This window comes from Scomber japonicus, chromosome 6, assembly GCF_027409825.1.
Source record: "Scomber japonicus isolate fScoJap1 chromosome 6, fScoJap1.pri, whole genome shotgun sequence".
In the NCBI taxonomy this organism is placed as follows: Eukaryota; Metazoa; Chordata; class Actinopteri; order Scombriformes; family Scombridae; genus Scomber; species Scomber japonicus.
The window spans coordinates 32,284,115-32,299,699 of NC_070583.1; the positions used below are offsets into that span (position 1 = coordinate 32,284,115).

At 41.5% G+C, this 15,585-nt stretch overlaps 1 protein-coding gene across 1 annotated transcript in view; it reads left to right on the top strand.

Moving 5' to 3' along the window:
- Positions 1-9,162: 9,162 nt before the first annotated feature.
- inppl1a (inositol polyphosphate phosphatase-like 1a) overlaps positions 9,163-15,585 on the top strand; it is a 40,473-nt gene continuing 34,050 nt past the window's right edge. The window contains 1 exon segment of the mRNA XM_053321588.1: positions 9,163-9,353. Within this exon segment, the coding sequence (XP_053177563.1) occupies positions 9,163-9,353 (191 nt within the window).

The window sequence follows — 15,585 nt, forward strand, 5'->3', positions numbered from 1 at the left end:
AGGTCACCCCTTATCCTGTACCACCTGCTTCTGAGGATGATGTCAATAAATAACTGACTTCTAATGCTCTGCTGTCTGTGTCATTAAGCCTCTTAATTGATAGCGAGACCCCTCCCCTCTGGTTTACATATAAAAGCATTTGCACAGATTTTAGGTTAGTGGACTGGGAGCGTACCTATGTTCCCCAATCGCGGCTAACTCGGTTGCTAACTTGGCGGCTAACTCCGCTGTTAGCTCGGCGGCTAACTCCGCTGTTAGCTCGGCGGCTAACTCGGCTGCTAATTCGATTGCTAACTCGGCTGCTAGTTCGGCTGCTAATTCAGTTGTTAGCTCGGCGGCTAACTCGGCTGCTAATTCGGTTGCTAATTCAGTTGCTAGCTCGGCGGCTAATTCAGTTGCTAGCTCGGCGGCTAACTCGGCTGCTAATTCGCTTGCTAGTTCGGCTGCTAATTCAGTTGCTAGCTCGGCGGCTAACTCGACTGCTAATTCGGTTGCTAGTTTGGCTGCTAATTCAGTTGCTAGTTCGGCTGCTAATTCAGTTGCCAGCTCGGCGGCTAACTCGGCTGCTAATTCGGTTGCTAGCTCAGCGGCTAACTCGGCTGCTAATTCGGTTGCTAGCTCGACTGCTAATTCGGTGGCTAGCTCGGCTGCTAATTCGGTTGCTAGCTCGGCGGCTAACTCGGCTGCTAACTCAGCGGCTAACACAGCTAACTGGCTAACTGTAGACAGTATCATCCCTATGTTCCCCGGTCACATACAAAGCGGGGAACATAGGACCCGGGGAACATAGGGATGATCCCAGTGGACTCTAGAGAGAAACACAATAGGTTGAGTTGAAGCCCAAAGCAGAAGGCAGACTGACGAAGGGGTGGGGGGTCCAGGACTGAGGACAAGCTGGCAAGCATTGGAGCTGCAGGCAAGGGTCAAGCTGAGCTCTGGACGGAGAAAAAGGAATTAGTACACCAGAATACTGATTAGGACAGATTTCTAAGTAATGGCCGGAGAGAGACTGACAACATGCACACAATCTGGTGAGGTCTGGGAGTTTGAGCCGGGTCTAAGTAGCGAACAGATGATTAGATGATTGATGGCAGCTGCGGCGGCTGATGCCCCGACTCCCACACATACCTGACTCCAACCCTGCAATCACACACACACACACACACACACACACACATACACACACACACACAGACTAGGAGGCAGGGGGCATGACAAAAAGATGAATTTGATTGGCCTTTATGAACAACTCGCTCTCTCTAGATCAGCTGTTTATGTTTAAAGTGTTTTTTTAAATATTTGACACCATGTTGCACTAAAATAAAAAATATAAAACTATACACCTAACCCTCTAAAGTGCTGCTCAATCACAGTGAGTGACTATTAATATACCATTTTGTATATTCAACCAGTTTCTCTTCCTCTAGTTACAGTTCCTTGTACTTTTTATGAACCCCTTTCTTAATCTCTCCTCTGTTTTTATATACTGGACAGGACACTGCTGCTCACCACATCAGGTTAAAATCAGCAACATAAAAAAAAATATATATATATATATGCAGTACAAGCACAAAAACAAGATTATAGTTTTACTTAATGTGATGGGATGACATTTCTTTTAAGTGCAGGCTATGGATTGAGCTTAATAACCCCTTCATAACCTCAATCAGCAGTGAGGAAACAGTGAAGCTGACCTATCGCTGCATTGAGGGGAAAATGTTTCTCTACACTGGGCCCCAGTGATCACACCATCACATGACCACTCTGGGCCAGCTAGTGGTTAGTGGGCTCCACTGCTTGGTAATTACGGGGTTCCAGTCCCCTGAGTATATATATATATATATATGTGTGTGTGTGTGTGTGTGTGTGTGCGTGTGTGTGTGAGAGAGAGAAAGACGGAGGTAGAGACAAACAGACAGAAAAATATGAGTGAGGGTGTGTTAATGTCTCTCTAATTCCCCTCATGTTTAAGGTTTAAGTGTGTTTTTGAATGTGTGTGTGTGTGTGCGTGCGTGTGTGTGTGTGTGCATGTGCGTGTGTGTGTGTGCGTGTGTGTGTGAGAGAGAGAAAGAGACAGAAAGGAAGACAGACGGAGGTAGAGACGAGTGAGGGTGTTTTAATGTCTCTCTAATTCCCCTCATGTTTAAAGTGTAAGTGTTTTTGAATGTGTGTGTGTGTGTGTGTGTGTGTGTGTGTGTGTGTGTGTGTGTGTGTGAGAAAGAAAGACAGAAAGGAAGACAGACGGAGGTAGAGATGAACAGAGAGAAAAATATGAACGAGGCTGTGTTAATGTCTCTCTAATTCCCCTTATGTTTTAAAGTGTTTTTGAATGTGTGTGTGTGTGTGTGTGTGTGTGTGTGTGTGTGTGTGTGTGTGTGTGTGTGTGTGTGTGTGTGTGTGTGTGTGTGTGTGTGCGTGTGTGTGTGGGATGATTTTAAATGCGTGTTTTCGATGCCACGTCTGAATGTGCTCCATCAGCTCTCTGAATGAGTCTTGTGATTGGTCACAGATACGACCACAGACGACTTGAACTGATGAAAGATATTTCATAGATATTTTAACCCTTAAACGAGCAGGAGTGGAAAATAATTTGAGGTTACTAGTTATCTCATTTGCACCAAAGTAAAACATGTCCACAAATATTTTTGATATATTTAGGATTTCAGTTGTATCTCCACCTGGATACGTTGCCCTATTAACCCCCCTGTTGTCCTCAGGTCAAGGAAGGACAGAAGTAAGGAGGAAAAGAGGAAGGAAGGAAGGGAGGGAGGAAGGGAGGGAGGAAGGAAGGAAAGAAAGGAGTAAGGATGAAAAGAGGAAGGAAGGAAGGAAAGGAGGGAGGGAGGAAGGAAAGAAGGAAGGAGGAAGGAAAGGAGGAAGGAAGGAAGGAAGGAAAGAAGGAAAGGAGGGAGAGAAGAAGGAAGGAAGCAAGGATGGAAGGAGGAGGGTGGAGGAAGGAAAGGAGGAAGGAAGGAAGGAGTAAGGCTGAAAAGATGAAGGAATTTAGGAGAGAAGGAAGGGAGGAAGGAAAGGAGGAATGAAGGAAGGAAGGAAAGAAAGAAAGGAAAGAAAGGAGTAAGGAGAGAGGCAGGAAAGGAGTAAGGAAAGGAGTAAGGAGGGAGGGAGGGAGGGAGGAAGGAAAGGAAAGGAGTAAGGAAGGAGGGAGGAAGGAAAGAAGGAAGGAAGCAGGGATGGAAGGAGGAGGGAGCAAAGAAAGAGGGCTGAAGGGAGGAAAGAAGGAATAGTCAAAAGACATGGGGTCAATTTGACCCGGGAGGACGACAGGAGGGTTAAGATATAAAAATGCTCATAGTGGTAAAATATTGAATGAGAAGTGCGAGGTCATTAATACTCGTCTCTAAACTGATTTGATCATTTATATCAAAGTATAAACCGACCACAAGCTTCAATTCTACCAATCCAGTTCTCCCAGTTCAAGGCACATATATTAACCCTCCTGTTAAGGGAGTAAAGGAAGGAAGGGAGTAAAGGAAAGAAGGCAGGGAGAAAGGAAGGAAGGAGAGAGAGAGGAAGGAACGACAGAAGGAAGAAAGGGGGATGGAGGAAGGAAGGAAGGAAGGAAGGAAGGGAGGGAGGGAGAGAGGAAAGGAAATAAGGAAGGGAGGAAGGAAGGAAGGAAGGATGAATGAAAGAAGGAAGGAAGGAAGGAAGGTAGGGGGAGGAAGGACAGAAGTAAGGAAGAAAGGGGGATGGAGGATGGAAGGAAGGAAGGGAGGAAAGGAAATAAGGAAGGCAGGAAGGAAGGACGGAGGAAAAAAGGAAGTAAGGAAGGAAGGAAGGAGGGAGGGAGGAAAGAAGGAAAGAAGAAAGAGAGATGGAGGAAGGAAAGAAGGAAGAGAGGAAAGAGAGAAGAAGGACAGAAAGAGAGAAGGAGAGAGGAAGGACAGATGGAAGGAAGGAAGGAAGGAACAGTCAAAACAGATGGGTCAATTTGACCCAGGAGGACGACAGGAAGGTTAAACAACCACTTTAACCAATCACGCTCCTACCAGGGTGTTAAAGAGTCTCTATCTCCTGATGCTCGTCACAGATTCAGAGATTGTGAACTCTACACATGAATAATTGAGGTCTTGGGTAATTCCAGTGATTTAAAAAGAAACTTCTGAAAGTATTTTTAGATACTGAAAAACTTTCCATGACTGACAAAGATAATAAGAAATGTTAATATGCTGGTTCATTTCTCAGGTTAGATAATCACATCCTTCCTGATCTTTCACGTCTCTTTTCTCTCTGTGTAAACCTGATGCTCAACGCTCCTATACAGAGACAGGTTGGACCATCTCACTGCATCAGTTTGCGTGATACTGGGATTATAATTCACCCAGTTTCATTCAACAGTTTTCTTCAAATACTGTCCAAACACAATAATGCTCCAATAAAAACTAAAGAACTTTTCGATAAATGCCATCAACTTGTTATAAACCCTTAACCCTGCTGTTGTCCTCGAGTCAAGGAAGGAAGGGAGGAAGAAGGAAGGAAAGGAGGGAGGAAGGAAGGAAGGAAGGAAAGGAAGTAGGATGAAGGAAGGGAGGAAGGAAAGGAGGGAGGAAGAAAGGGAGGGAAGGAAAGGAATGAAGGTCAGAGGAAGGTAGGAGGGAGGGAAGAAAGAAGGAAGGAGGGAGGGAGAGAGAAAGGAAAAGAGAAAGGGAGGAAGGAAGGAAAGAAGGACAGAGGAAAGAAGGAAGGGGGAAGGTAGGGGAGAGGAAAGAAAGAGAGAAGGAGGGAGGGAGGAAAGAAAGGAAGGAAGCTTAGGAGGGAGGGAAGGAAGGAAGAAAGGGGGTGAAGGAAGGGAAGAAAGAGCGAGGGAGGAACAGTCAAAACAGACGGGGTCAATTTGACCCGGGAGGACGACAGGAAGGTTAATGTCCACAGTGCAGTTTGCATTACCTCAAATATACCTTTACAGTTACCCCTAATTTATACACTATATGAAGAGTGATTGAATGATTTGGACTTGTGGGGGTACAAATATTGTCTATTTACCAAGTTAAAATGATACAGGTTTATAGCTCGTATTAACTAATGGGAGGCATCCATGTTAGTGAGTTAATCAGAGAAAGAAAGTCAGATACCAAGTCATGATTATTTCTGTGTGTGAAAAATAAATGTGGTAACTTGGTATGAGTATAACAAGCTGACTGTAAGCATGTTCACATTATCTTAGAATAAGTACAGCTGAGCCTGAGAAAATTAAGCTGAGGCTAAGCTCGACAAGGTGGAGCTAAGCCTCACGTGTTACTTTAGTTTTTATGTTTTTATTTAACAATTTGTCTGCATTTCTTTACTCTTAAGTTTTTATGTTGTATGTCTCATAATAGGAGTGCCACCCAACAAGCCCTGATGGGTTTTATTGGCTCATCCTGCACATTTCTCTTTTTGTAGTTATTGTTCTCTTTGTCTTATCCCAATGTTCAGAATGTATTTTGCATATTTCTTGTATTATACATTTTATTATGTGCAATAAATAAGCTACAGATATCAAATGTTTCCAGAAGATCAACTGTAACAAGTTTGGTGATCCCTTGACTTTTCTTCTGATGTCACCAGCAGGTCAAACCTGATGAGTTGGTGCAAACTATGGTACAGATATCCATTGTTCCCCACGAATCCTACTACTGTGGCGACCCCTGACCTTTACCTCCAATGAGGTTAGCATTGAACAACTAGTGGATGCATTCTCATCACCTTTAGTACACACATTGATGTCTGAGTTAGGACAATGCCAATGACTACAATGCCATTATCAGGTCAAAATATTACCAAGCAGGGAAATTACAGTGCAGCAGCAGCATTACACACAGTGATGATAACTACTGTAACATATAATATAAGAATATAAAGAACAAACTATACATAATAAAATAGCAAAATAGCAAAATAAAGAAAATGAATAGAATAAATAAAATGTAATGTACCAAAGTAGTGACTGTAAGTTATGACCAGAGTTGTTTAGCTGTTATTATACAGTGTGATGGCATGTGGCAGGAAAGATTTCTTGTATCTGTCCCTTCGACAGCGGACATGTAGCAGCCTATGACTTGATTTTATGAGTAAATACTTGCAGCTAATGACGCATCAATCTTCCTCAGCTGTGTATTGTGTGAAGTGCTAACTGGTGAATGTCAAGCATGTTACAGTAGTGCACTAAGATGGTGAATGTGGTAAACATTATACCTGCTAAACATCAGTATGTTAGCACTGTCACTGTTAGCCATGACTTTAGCATTTAGCTACCTGCAATGAGGTTAGCATTGCACAACTATTGGATGCATTCTCATCAGCTTTGGTACACACATTGATGTCTGAGTTAGCACAATGCTAATGACTACAATGGTCAATATATTACTTTACTAGGACTTGATTTTATGAGTAAATACTTGCATCTAATGTCGCATCAATCCTACTCAGCTGTGTATTGTGTCAAGCATGTTACAGTACTGCACTAAGACGGTGAATATGGTAAACATTATACCTGCTAAACACTGTTAGCACTGTCGCTGTTAGCTGTGACATTAGCATTTAGCTCAAACTAGTAAAGCCCAAGCCTCACAAAGCTGCTAGTGTGACTGTCTGGTATCAATAATAATATCAATATTAATATACAATTATGGAAAAAATGAAAATTAGCAAAAATGAGACAATTTGCAGACAAAATCTTTTATTGTGATGTAACATTGTGCAACAGATTTTTACAATGTCTGCATGAAAACTTCTTCTTCTTCTTCTTCTTCTTCTTCTTCTTCTTCTTCTTTTTTTTTTTTTTACAGTCTTTTACAGTGAACTCACACACAGAGACACACAAAAACATACACAGTGTGATGCCATAGTCAGAAATAGCTTTGGGATGGCTGCTGTCCCTGTGGCTATTAATACTCAGTTTTTCTGAGGTCATTGGCAACACACACCAGGCAGCCCAACTCTCTCTCTCGTTAACTCTACCTCTCTCTCTCTCTTGCTTTGTGTGCATTCATACCACAATTTAGGAGTCATACTTTTTTTTTGTGGGCAGCGGGTGAAGAAAAATAAAAGAAAGGCTAAAGTTAGTATGATGTGCAGCGATCTCTGACTGTTTCCAGTGGTTTGCCAGTTTGTCTGGCCCAGAGGTGGACAGTTACACCTAGTGTGAGTTTGTGTGTGTGGTCTGGAGAAGAAAAGGATTGCATAACTGGAAATAACTGTGTTGAGAAATTGCTGCAGGCAGGTTGTACTGATATTCAAAAAAGCCTTCTGACATTAGTGAAGGCTTCATTGTTAGGTGTTGTTGAAAGCTATGATGCACCTGGACATAAAAGGTGTGTGTGTGTGTGTGTGTGTGTGTGTGTGTGTGTGTGTGTGTGTGTATGTGTGTACGTGTGTGTGTGGTTGTGTGTGTGTGTGTGTGTGTGTGTGTGTTCTGCTCACTGGGGCTACAGCATACTGCCATCATACAAAAGTAGAGAGAGAAAAAAGGCAAGGTCATCTCTCTGTGATTCTGTTATTTGTGAATTTTAATGGAGTGGCTATGCAATATCAGCCTTTTCTGCATATGCAGCGGATGTAAACCTACTTTAAAGTCATATAATCACAGAGACTTGAGCACAGGACAAGTAGCCTTAGAGTATAGGACTTTGAATGTCTGATATTTTTCTGGGAAGAAGTAGACCGATTCATAAAACTAGCTGTTTTGCAATAATGGAACTAACTTGTCCACTCCTCTTTTCTCTTCCTTTTTACTTCCTTTTATTTTATACTATGTAAAAAGATCAAATAAATCTCATGAAAAAACTCAAGTAAAGTTAATACCACCGTACACAAACACTCTGCAAGCAAAAGTCATGCATAAAAATGGACTTACGTGATTTATTAGTATTTCTGTTATGCTACTTTACACTTCTGCTTGAGTATATTGCAAAGGGACATTTTTACTTTAACTCCACTATTTGACAGCTAATATCATTTGGTATTTTACAAATTGGGATTTTTCATACAAAATAATGGCAGCCTAAGACTTACCAGAGAGGACTGTGTGTCTTTGGCTCCCATTATGTGTAAATAGCAGGAAAATCTGTCAAATACAGTTAAAAATCTGACATTTCCACATCATCTTTTTCAGCTGACACACCTCAAAGTCCCTCATCAATTTGCTTATAGTCCGCAGATATACAGTACTGTGCAAAAGTCTTATAGGCCACCATTAGATTTGTTGTTTTAGCAATGCTATAATGACCATAATATAATTATTTCTCAGTCTCTTTAATAAAAAACAACCAGAAAATATTTTCAGTTTGTATGATGGTGGTGGATAAGACTTTTGAACAGTACTGTATCTATCTGATAAATGTAGTGGAGTGAATAATTTCCACCACTGCTCCTCTTTTCAGTCATTTACAAATCTATTTACCTCTCTTTATTTCCATCTCTCCTCCTCTATTTCTCCTTTTTTTTTAAATCCATCCCAGTATCTTTTCATCTCCTTCCCATATATAAATCTATCAAGCTTGCAAAATTATTAAAAAAATATTGTTTGATAACTTTGTCTCTGAAATAAAAGTATCTTACGTGTGTTTTCTTCAGTGTATGATTTTATTCTGAAATTCTAAACCGGAAGCTCCGCATCTGTACATTGACGTCCACGCAGTTGCTCAGTAGTCGCGATTTTTCCATTCCCTAGGACGGCGAAGGCATGGAACGCCCTACTCCGCCTCTGATTGGCTGACTCTAACATTCTAAATCGAACTCGAACTAATCATATAACCGGAACAACAAAGGCAGCTGAGAACTGACCAATCAGAGGCGGAGGAGGGCGGGTCACAACTTCACCGTCCTAGGCTAAAGAAGTAATTTGGCTCTCTGGTCTCCGGTGTGGATTTACCCTGTGCTGTGTCCCTGATTTCCGTAGGACTGGGAAGCGAAAGTAGGAGGGCGGTGAACCTTTCAGGAACAGAGGGGGAAACAACAGCAAACTTAACTTAACAAACCAGCAACTTGTACCCCCCCACCTACCCCCCCTCCTGCGGTTGTCTATTTCTCCATTATTTGGGGTCCTCTCCACTGGATTACTTTCCAATCAGCTGGGAGTTTCTCTCTTTTTTTTCTCCTTTTCTTTCGGAGAAGTCGGGAAGCAATTTTGAGTTGAAGCCGGTTTTTTGAAGGGCTGTGGCCATGGCCGGGGGTGGTGGTGTTGGTGTAGGTGGTGGTGGGGTTGCTCCATTGGGGCCCGTACCGCCGATGTGGTATCACCGGGACCTGAGTCGAGCTGCAGCCGAGGAGCTCCTTGCAAGGGCCGGGAGAGACGGCAGCTTCCTGGTGCGGGACAGCGAGAGTGTCAACGGGGCTTACGCTTTGTGTGTACTGTAAGTAACTTCTAACTCGTGTTGGGTTTTTTTTCTTTTGGCTTTGCTTTATTTGATGCATACACAAAAATGTTTAAAAAAAGAAAAAAATAATGCCTTTGCTGCAGTTTAAATATCCAAAATGGTACTTTTTTTTCCTGCTGTAATTGCGCACATGCCTGCAGGGAGTCTTGGGACTTGTGTTAAAAGTTGACTGCCTTGCCTTGTGTGTTATTATTCTGCCAACAAGTCAGACACACTGCTTTTAGAAGTTGTACATAAACTTTTTCCTGCAGCAGCAACATTGTGGCATCATCATCATCATCTTCCTCATCCTCTAGCTACTGCTGTGTATGTATGTGTGTGTGTGTTTGTGTTTGTGTGTGAGTGTGATTAAATTGTAGCTGCTGCCTGCGTAAGCAAAGTGTTCAACAAGCTTTCAGCCAAACGCATTTGTTTACTTTCTCCTCCTGGAAGGCAGTGAGTGGGAGAGAGAGTCTGTCTGTCTGCCCAGCAATGAAACTCCAGCTTGGCACACAACTTTTAGGGCTGTCCCTGTCTGTCTTTCGTCTGATGTGGTTGCCTGCAGCTCCTTTTTTTGTGTGTGTGTGTATGTGTGTGTGTGTGTGTGTGTGTGTGTGTGATTTTATTTTATTTTTACAGGGTACACTGCTACAATCAGCCCGAGCGATGGTAGTATGGGTAAATACAATCATCTATAGCTGATGTTTTAATTTAGGATTCATTCAAGATAAGATAAGATAAGATATTCCTTTATTAGTCCCACAATGGAGGAAGTTTGCATTATTACAGCAGCAAGAGAACAGTAAAACATAGACGAGCATCAATAGTACAAAGTGTAGGAGAGGAGGGAAACATTCTTGATTTAGTGGACAAGATCATTGAGGTGCTAGGTAAGAAAACAGTCCTGTAGCACACAAGATAAGATAAGATATTCCTTTATTAGTCTCACAATGGAGGGAATTTGCAGTATTACAGCAGCATGTGGACAGTAAAAATGTTAAAGCATCAATATGAAAGAATAAAGAACATTAAATAAGTATGAAAATGATAACGATAATAGTAGAAATATATAATTTAAACAGTAATATTGGTATTGAGTGGTATGATATCAGAGATGATGCACAGATTAAAGTGAAGAAATATATATATATCAATCAATCTTTATTTGTATAGCGCCAAATCACAAAAAAGTTATCTCAAGGCACTTTACACATAGAGCAGGTCCTAACCAAAACTCTTCAGGTTTTAACTTTAAAGAGACCCAACATTCCCACATGAGCAAACACTCGGCAACAATAGCAAGAAAAAACTCCCTTTTATCAGGAATATATTGCACAGTTGAATTGAAATTAGTCCTATACATGAAATACTAATACTGGCATTGGACATTTATTCATGTTAGATTAGTTCAGTATTATTAAGGCAGTCAGCGGATCTGAAGGTAAAACATATCACACAGTATATATATCATTATAACATGGTGACAATATGTATGTCAGAGCACAGAGCAGTGTTGACCCTCTCTCTCTCTCTCTCTCTGTCTCTCTCTCTCTCTCTCTCTCTCTCTCTCTCTCTCTCTCTGTCTCTCTGTCTCTCTCTCTCTCTCTCTCTCTCTCTCTCTCTCTCTCTGTCTCTCTGTCTCTCTCTCTCTCTCTGTCTCTCTCTCTCTCTCTCTCTCTCTCTCTCTCTCTCTCTCTCTCTCTCTCCATTACACACGAGGGGATCTTAACCTCCAACCTCCTCCACACGCTCAGTAAACACCACACACGGCCGTCCTTACACTGTTAGATTATGTGGAGTAAAATAAACTGTATCTTTAGTCTATATATACCTCCACAATTGGATGACTACGCTTCAAAGCACCAACACAATCATGCCATGGTCTGGGGGCATTTGACAATGACTCAGCCGACTTTTAGTCAAGTGAAGCATGGAAAAAAAAACTTTAGAATAAACTACAAATGACTAACACACGCTCCAACACCAGTGAGTTAGACAGATGTATAGACTACTGACTGGAAATAAAAAAGGCCTGAGCTTGTGACACACCACTCTGACATTGACTTGACCCACGCTCTGATAGTTTACCCCATGCTGAGTTCATAGTGTGAGAGTGTGAGAGTGTGAGTGTGACAGTGTGAGTGTGTGAGAGGACATACACTTCTACTGACTGTTTGTACGTGCTATGTATTTATGTGAACATTCAAATCACCCCACAGTAGTAACTAGGCATGGGCTGGTATGAGATTCTGGCGGTATGATAACCATAAGCATAAATATCACAGTTTCACGGTATGGTGGTATTGTGATTACAGCTCTAAAATGTTCCTAAAAGGAAGAAAAATAAAGCTGCACCACCTGAGGGATTTCTGACCTGCACTTCCTGTCTTTGACCAGACAACAAACAGCTGATACCTTTAGGAACGGTATGACAGCAGAAGATTTGGCGGGTTTCGGTTATCGTGGCTTTTTCATATCGTGGTATACCTTGAACACGGTTATCATCCCATGCCTAGTAGTAAATGATGGCTGCTGAATACACTGTGCTCTGTTAATTCAGTAGTTCAACCACCAACATTCCTCACACACACACACACACACACACACACACACACACACACACACACACACACACACACACACACACACACACACACACATCATCCGTTCCCAGACTTATTCCTGCCTCCACCTCCCTCCCTCCCTTTCCTCTCTCCTTTGACCTCTTCACATCTTGACAGACTTTTGTTGCATCTAGGCATGGGCCGGTATGAGATTCTGGCGGTATGATAACCATAAGCATAAATATCACAGTATTGCAGTATTGTGATTACAGCTCTAAAATGTTCCTAAAAGGGAGAAAAATAAAGACAGACATGTTCATTTAACCTGAATCTGTGATGACAGTGTGAGGGGTCGTGATAGTCTACGCTGCAGCTGCACCACCTGAGGGATTTCTGACCTGCACTTCCTGTCTTTGACCAGACAAGAAACGTCTCATACCTTAGGAATGCTATGACAGAAAATTTGGCGGGTTTCGGTTATCGTGGCTTTTTCAAATCGCGGTATACCTTGAACACGGTTATCATCCCATGCCTAATCCACACACACACACACACACACACACATACACATCATCCGCTCCCAGATTTATTCCTGCCTCCACCTCCCTCCCTCCCTTTCCTCTCTCCTTTGACCTCTTCACCTCTTGACAGACTGTGTTGCACCTCAGAAGAAGTTTCCTCAAAAGCGAGTTGGCCCGCTTTTGCTAGAATACACAACATGCTGTCATTTAAGTCCAACGTTAAACTCGCTATATATATATATACACCAGAAGAATGATTATAACAGACAGTGCTCGTCAATGGATAACCAAAACTCAGTAGTATTCCCTCTGGGGCGTTTACATGTCTGTGCAAAATGTAGCATTCCTAACAAAAGCAACAACAAGAAAGCAACCGTTTACACATGTAGAGGCTTTTTTTTAAATGACTTGATTTTGGAAGAATTTCATCACTCAAGTATTGATTCATTTTTTTTAACACCAAGGCATTTGTTCAATAATGTGATCGGCTCAACCTGACACAGTTATTGCCGTTCGATACTCGCTCACCACCCAGGCTCAAGTCAACCATCAGTAGCGTGTTAATTAATTAATCACTTTTACTTACTGTGAAAGGAGACATATCAGTGAAATAAAAGGTGGTTTAAAATGTGCTTTATGTTTTTCTGTTATTATAACATTAATGTACGTCATTTAACCTGCTTGACTACCTCGATTCATGCACGGAAAACTGTGAGGCTTCCTCTTAGAGCTGGGCAATTAATCTAAAAATAATCTAAAACCGACATTTAGAAACTCTAATCGACTTAATCTCGCTCATGTCAATTAATCGTGGTGTTCACTGTTGCCATGACAACAAGGAATTTGAAAAGTTGTCTCCAGTGATGATTTTAACCCAAACCATGATCTCTCTCTTTCCTCCCTTCCTTCTGTCCTCCCATCCTCCCTCCATCCTTCTTTCCTTCCCTCTTTCCTTCCTTCCTTCCTTTCCTCTGTCCTTCTTTCCTTCCACTTTTTTTCTTTCTCCCTCCCTCCTACCTTCCTTCTTCCTCCGTCTTTCCTTCCTTCATTTTAACCCAAACCATGATCTTTACATAGTTCTAATCGAGTAAACTAGACATTAACCACAGCGTCACTCCCTAAAGATCCTCATGTGTGAGGGCAGCAGTGGAAAATACTAAACTCAAGAAACTGTCAAAATACATCATTGTTCATTAAGGGTGGAGATAATCCTTCATTAATCGTAATCGAGGTTAAAAGTTCAATTAATCTTGATTTTGATTCTTGCCATAATCGCATATTGCCCAGCTCTACTTCCTCTTATCATAGCTGAGTTTGAGCCTTTTTTTTTAATAACAGTGAAAACATAATGTTCTGTATTTAACTTCTAATGAACACTGTCTTATTGTCTTTGTCCAGTTTCACCAACTGAGTCAAAGTGTTGTTTTAACATTAAAACTGGCTCATTTTAACAGCTTAACTCAGATCACCCACTACAAGAAAGGCATTATTTTAAACGTGGACATGACTACTGAGACGCAGCTCTTTGTCACAGACGTGTGCACTTCCTTTTCGGAGGGCCTTGGATGCATCAGTGTGTTTTAGGAAGTGTTTCCACTCTGCTGTAGCCTGAGAATAGACCGGTGGGAAGAGGTTTTTGTTTTGGTGACCGTCTGTGCTGCAGCGGCGGCGGGCCAGTTTGTGTTCAGGCTCTCACTTCCTCTTACATTTCAGTTTATGCCGTTTTTCTACTGTAACTTAGTTTTTTTTAAAAAGTTTTTAGGAAGTGGCCACTTGTTGATTAGCTTATCATTAAACACTTGAGATCGGCCGGTGTTTCATACGCAATAAATTTGTGCTGAGTGTGTTTAATTCTTTTGTGCGGATGAGGATGCAGATTGCACAAGATTTCTGTGATTTTAACAGTAGAAAAAAAAAAAGTTCAATAAGTATGTTCTGCCTGTAGCTGTCAAACATTTAAATGATATATGATACTTGCCTGTTTGCCTGTTTCCTGACTTATGTCGCTTCTGTTATTTGGCACAGTGCATGGGTGACTAATTTAGTTTCCCCTCTAGGCATTGATAAAATCATGTTTTTTTTATTATGCTCGTATCTTGAATAATATATGAAAATGTAGTTTACTGATATGTTTGCATTCACTACCCACAGCATGAATAAACATTGCAGTATTAAAAAAAAAACCCAGCTGGCAGTGACATGTTTGCAGGTTTTATGATGCATTTAGTGTGTGTTGTAATAATAAACAGGCCACCCATAAGGTGAGGCCATGACTTAATGCACCTACAGAGATATTGAATTGTTTCCTATTTTCTTCGTATCAGAGCAGCGCGTCTAAACATGTCGAGGTTCAAGCGTGGCTCTCTGTGTTTGAAACTTGAGCGTTTCTGTGAGAGCATTCCTCACCGTGAAGCTGAGTGTAGGAGTATATCTGGTCAGGTTTTCTGTATTTTTGTCTTATTTTTAGCCCTTTTTAACTTGTTTTAATAGCTGTGTGTTACTGTCTGTTCCTTCAGATGTTTCATGTGAAGATGATTTGTGTGGTGTAGAAACCTTCTTTAGCAAATGTTTGGATGCAGATCAACATAAAGCTAAAGCTAGCTACTTTAACTATATCTTCTCCATTGTTATCGGCATGGGTTTCTACCTGGATTCCTCTCAGCGGTGTACTTCTTCATATTTGTCTGCATTAGTATGTAAAATGCTAAATGCTACAACAAGGAGGTAACATTTTGAATAATATATAATAATAATGATAGAGCATTTAATTTGTGGAGTGCTTTTCAAGATACTTAGATATCCCTTTTCCGCCAAGCAGGAGCCAGTACTCAGTTGGTGCTAATCCAAGCACCTCTTACGAACCTGTTGCTTTTCCTTAACGTAGCCAGCGCGCGCCCTTGAAGCACTTCCATGATTCACCAGTGAGAGGCAGCAACATGGCGCAAGGCATCTAGCCTGCCGGGAACCAAGAAGAAGAAGAAGAAGAAAAAGAAACAGAAGTAGAAGAAGACAGCTCTGGCAAAAAAATGATAAAAATATTACTTTTAATCAACAAATCTTTAACCCTCTGTAAATGCCACGCTAGTCAGTTAATGAACGTTAACCCTGCTAGTCTGCTAATAAACGTTAGCCCCGCTAGCCGGC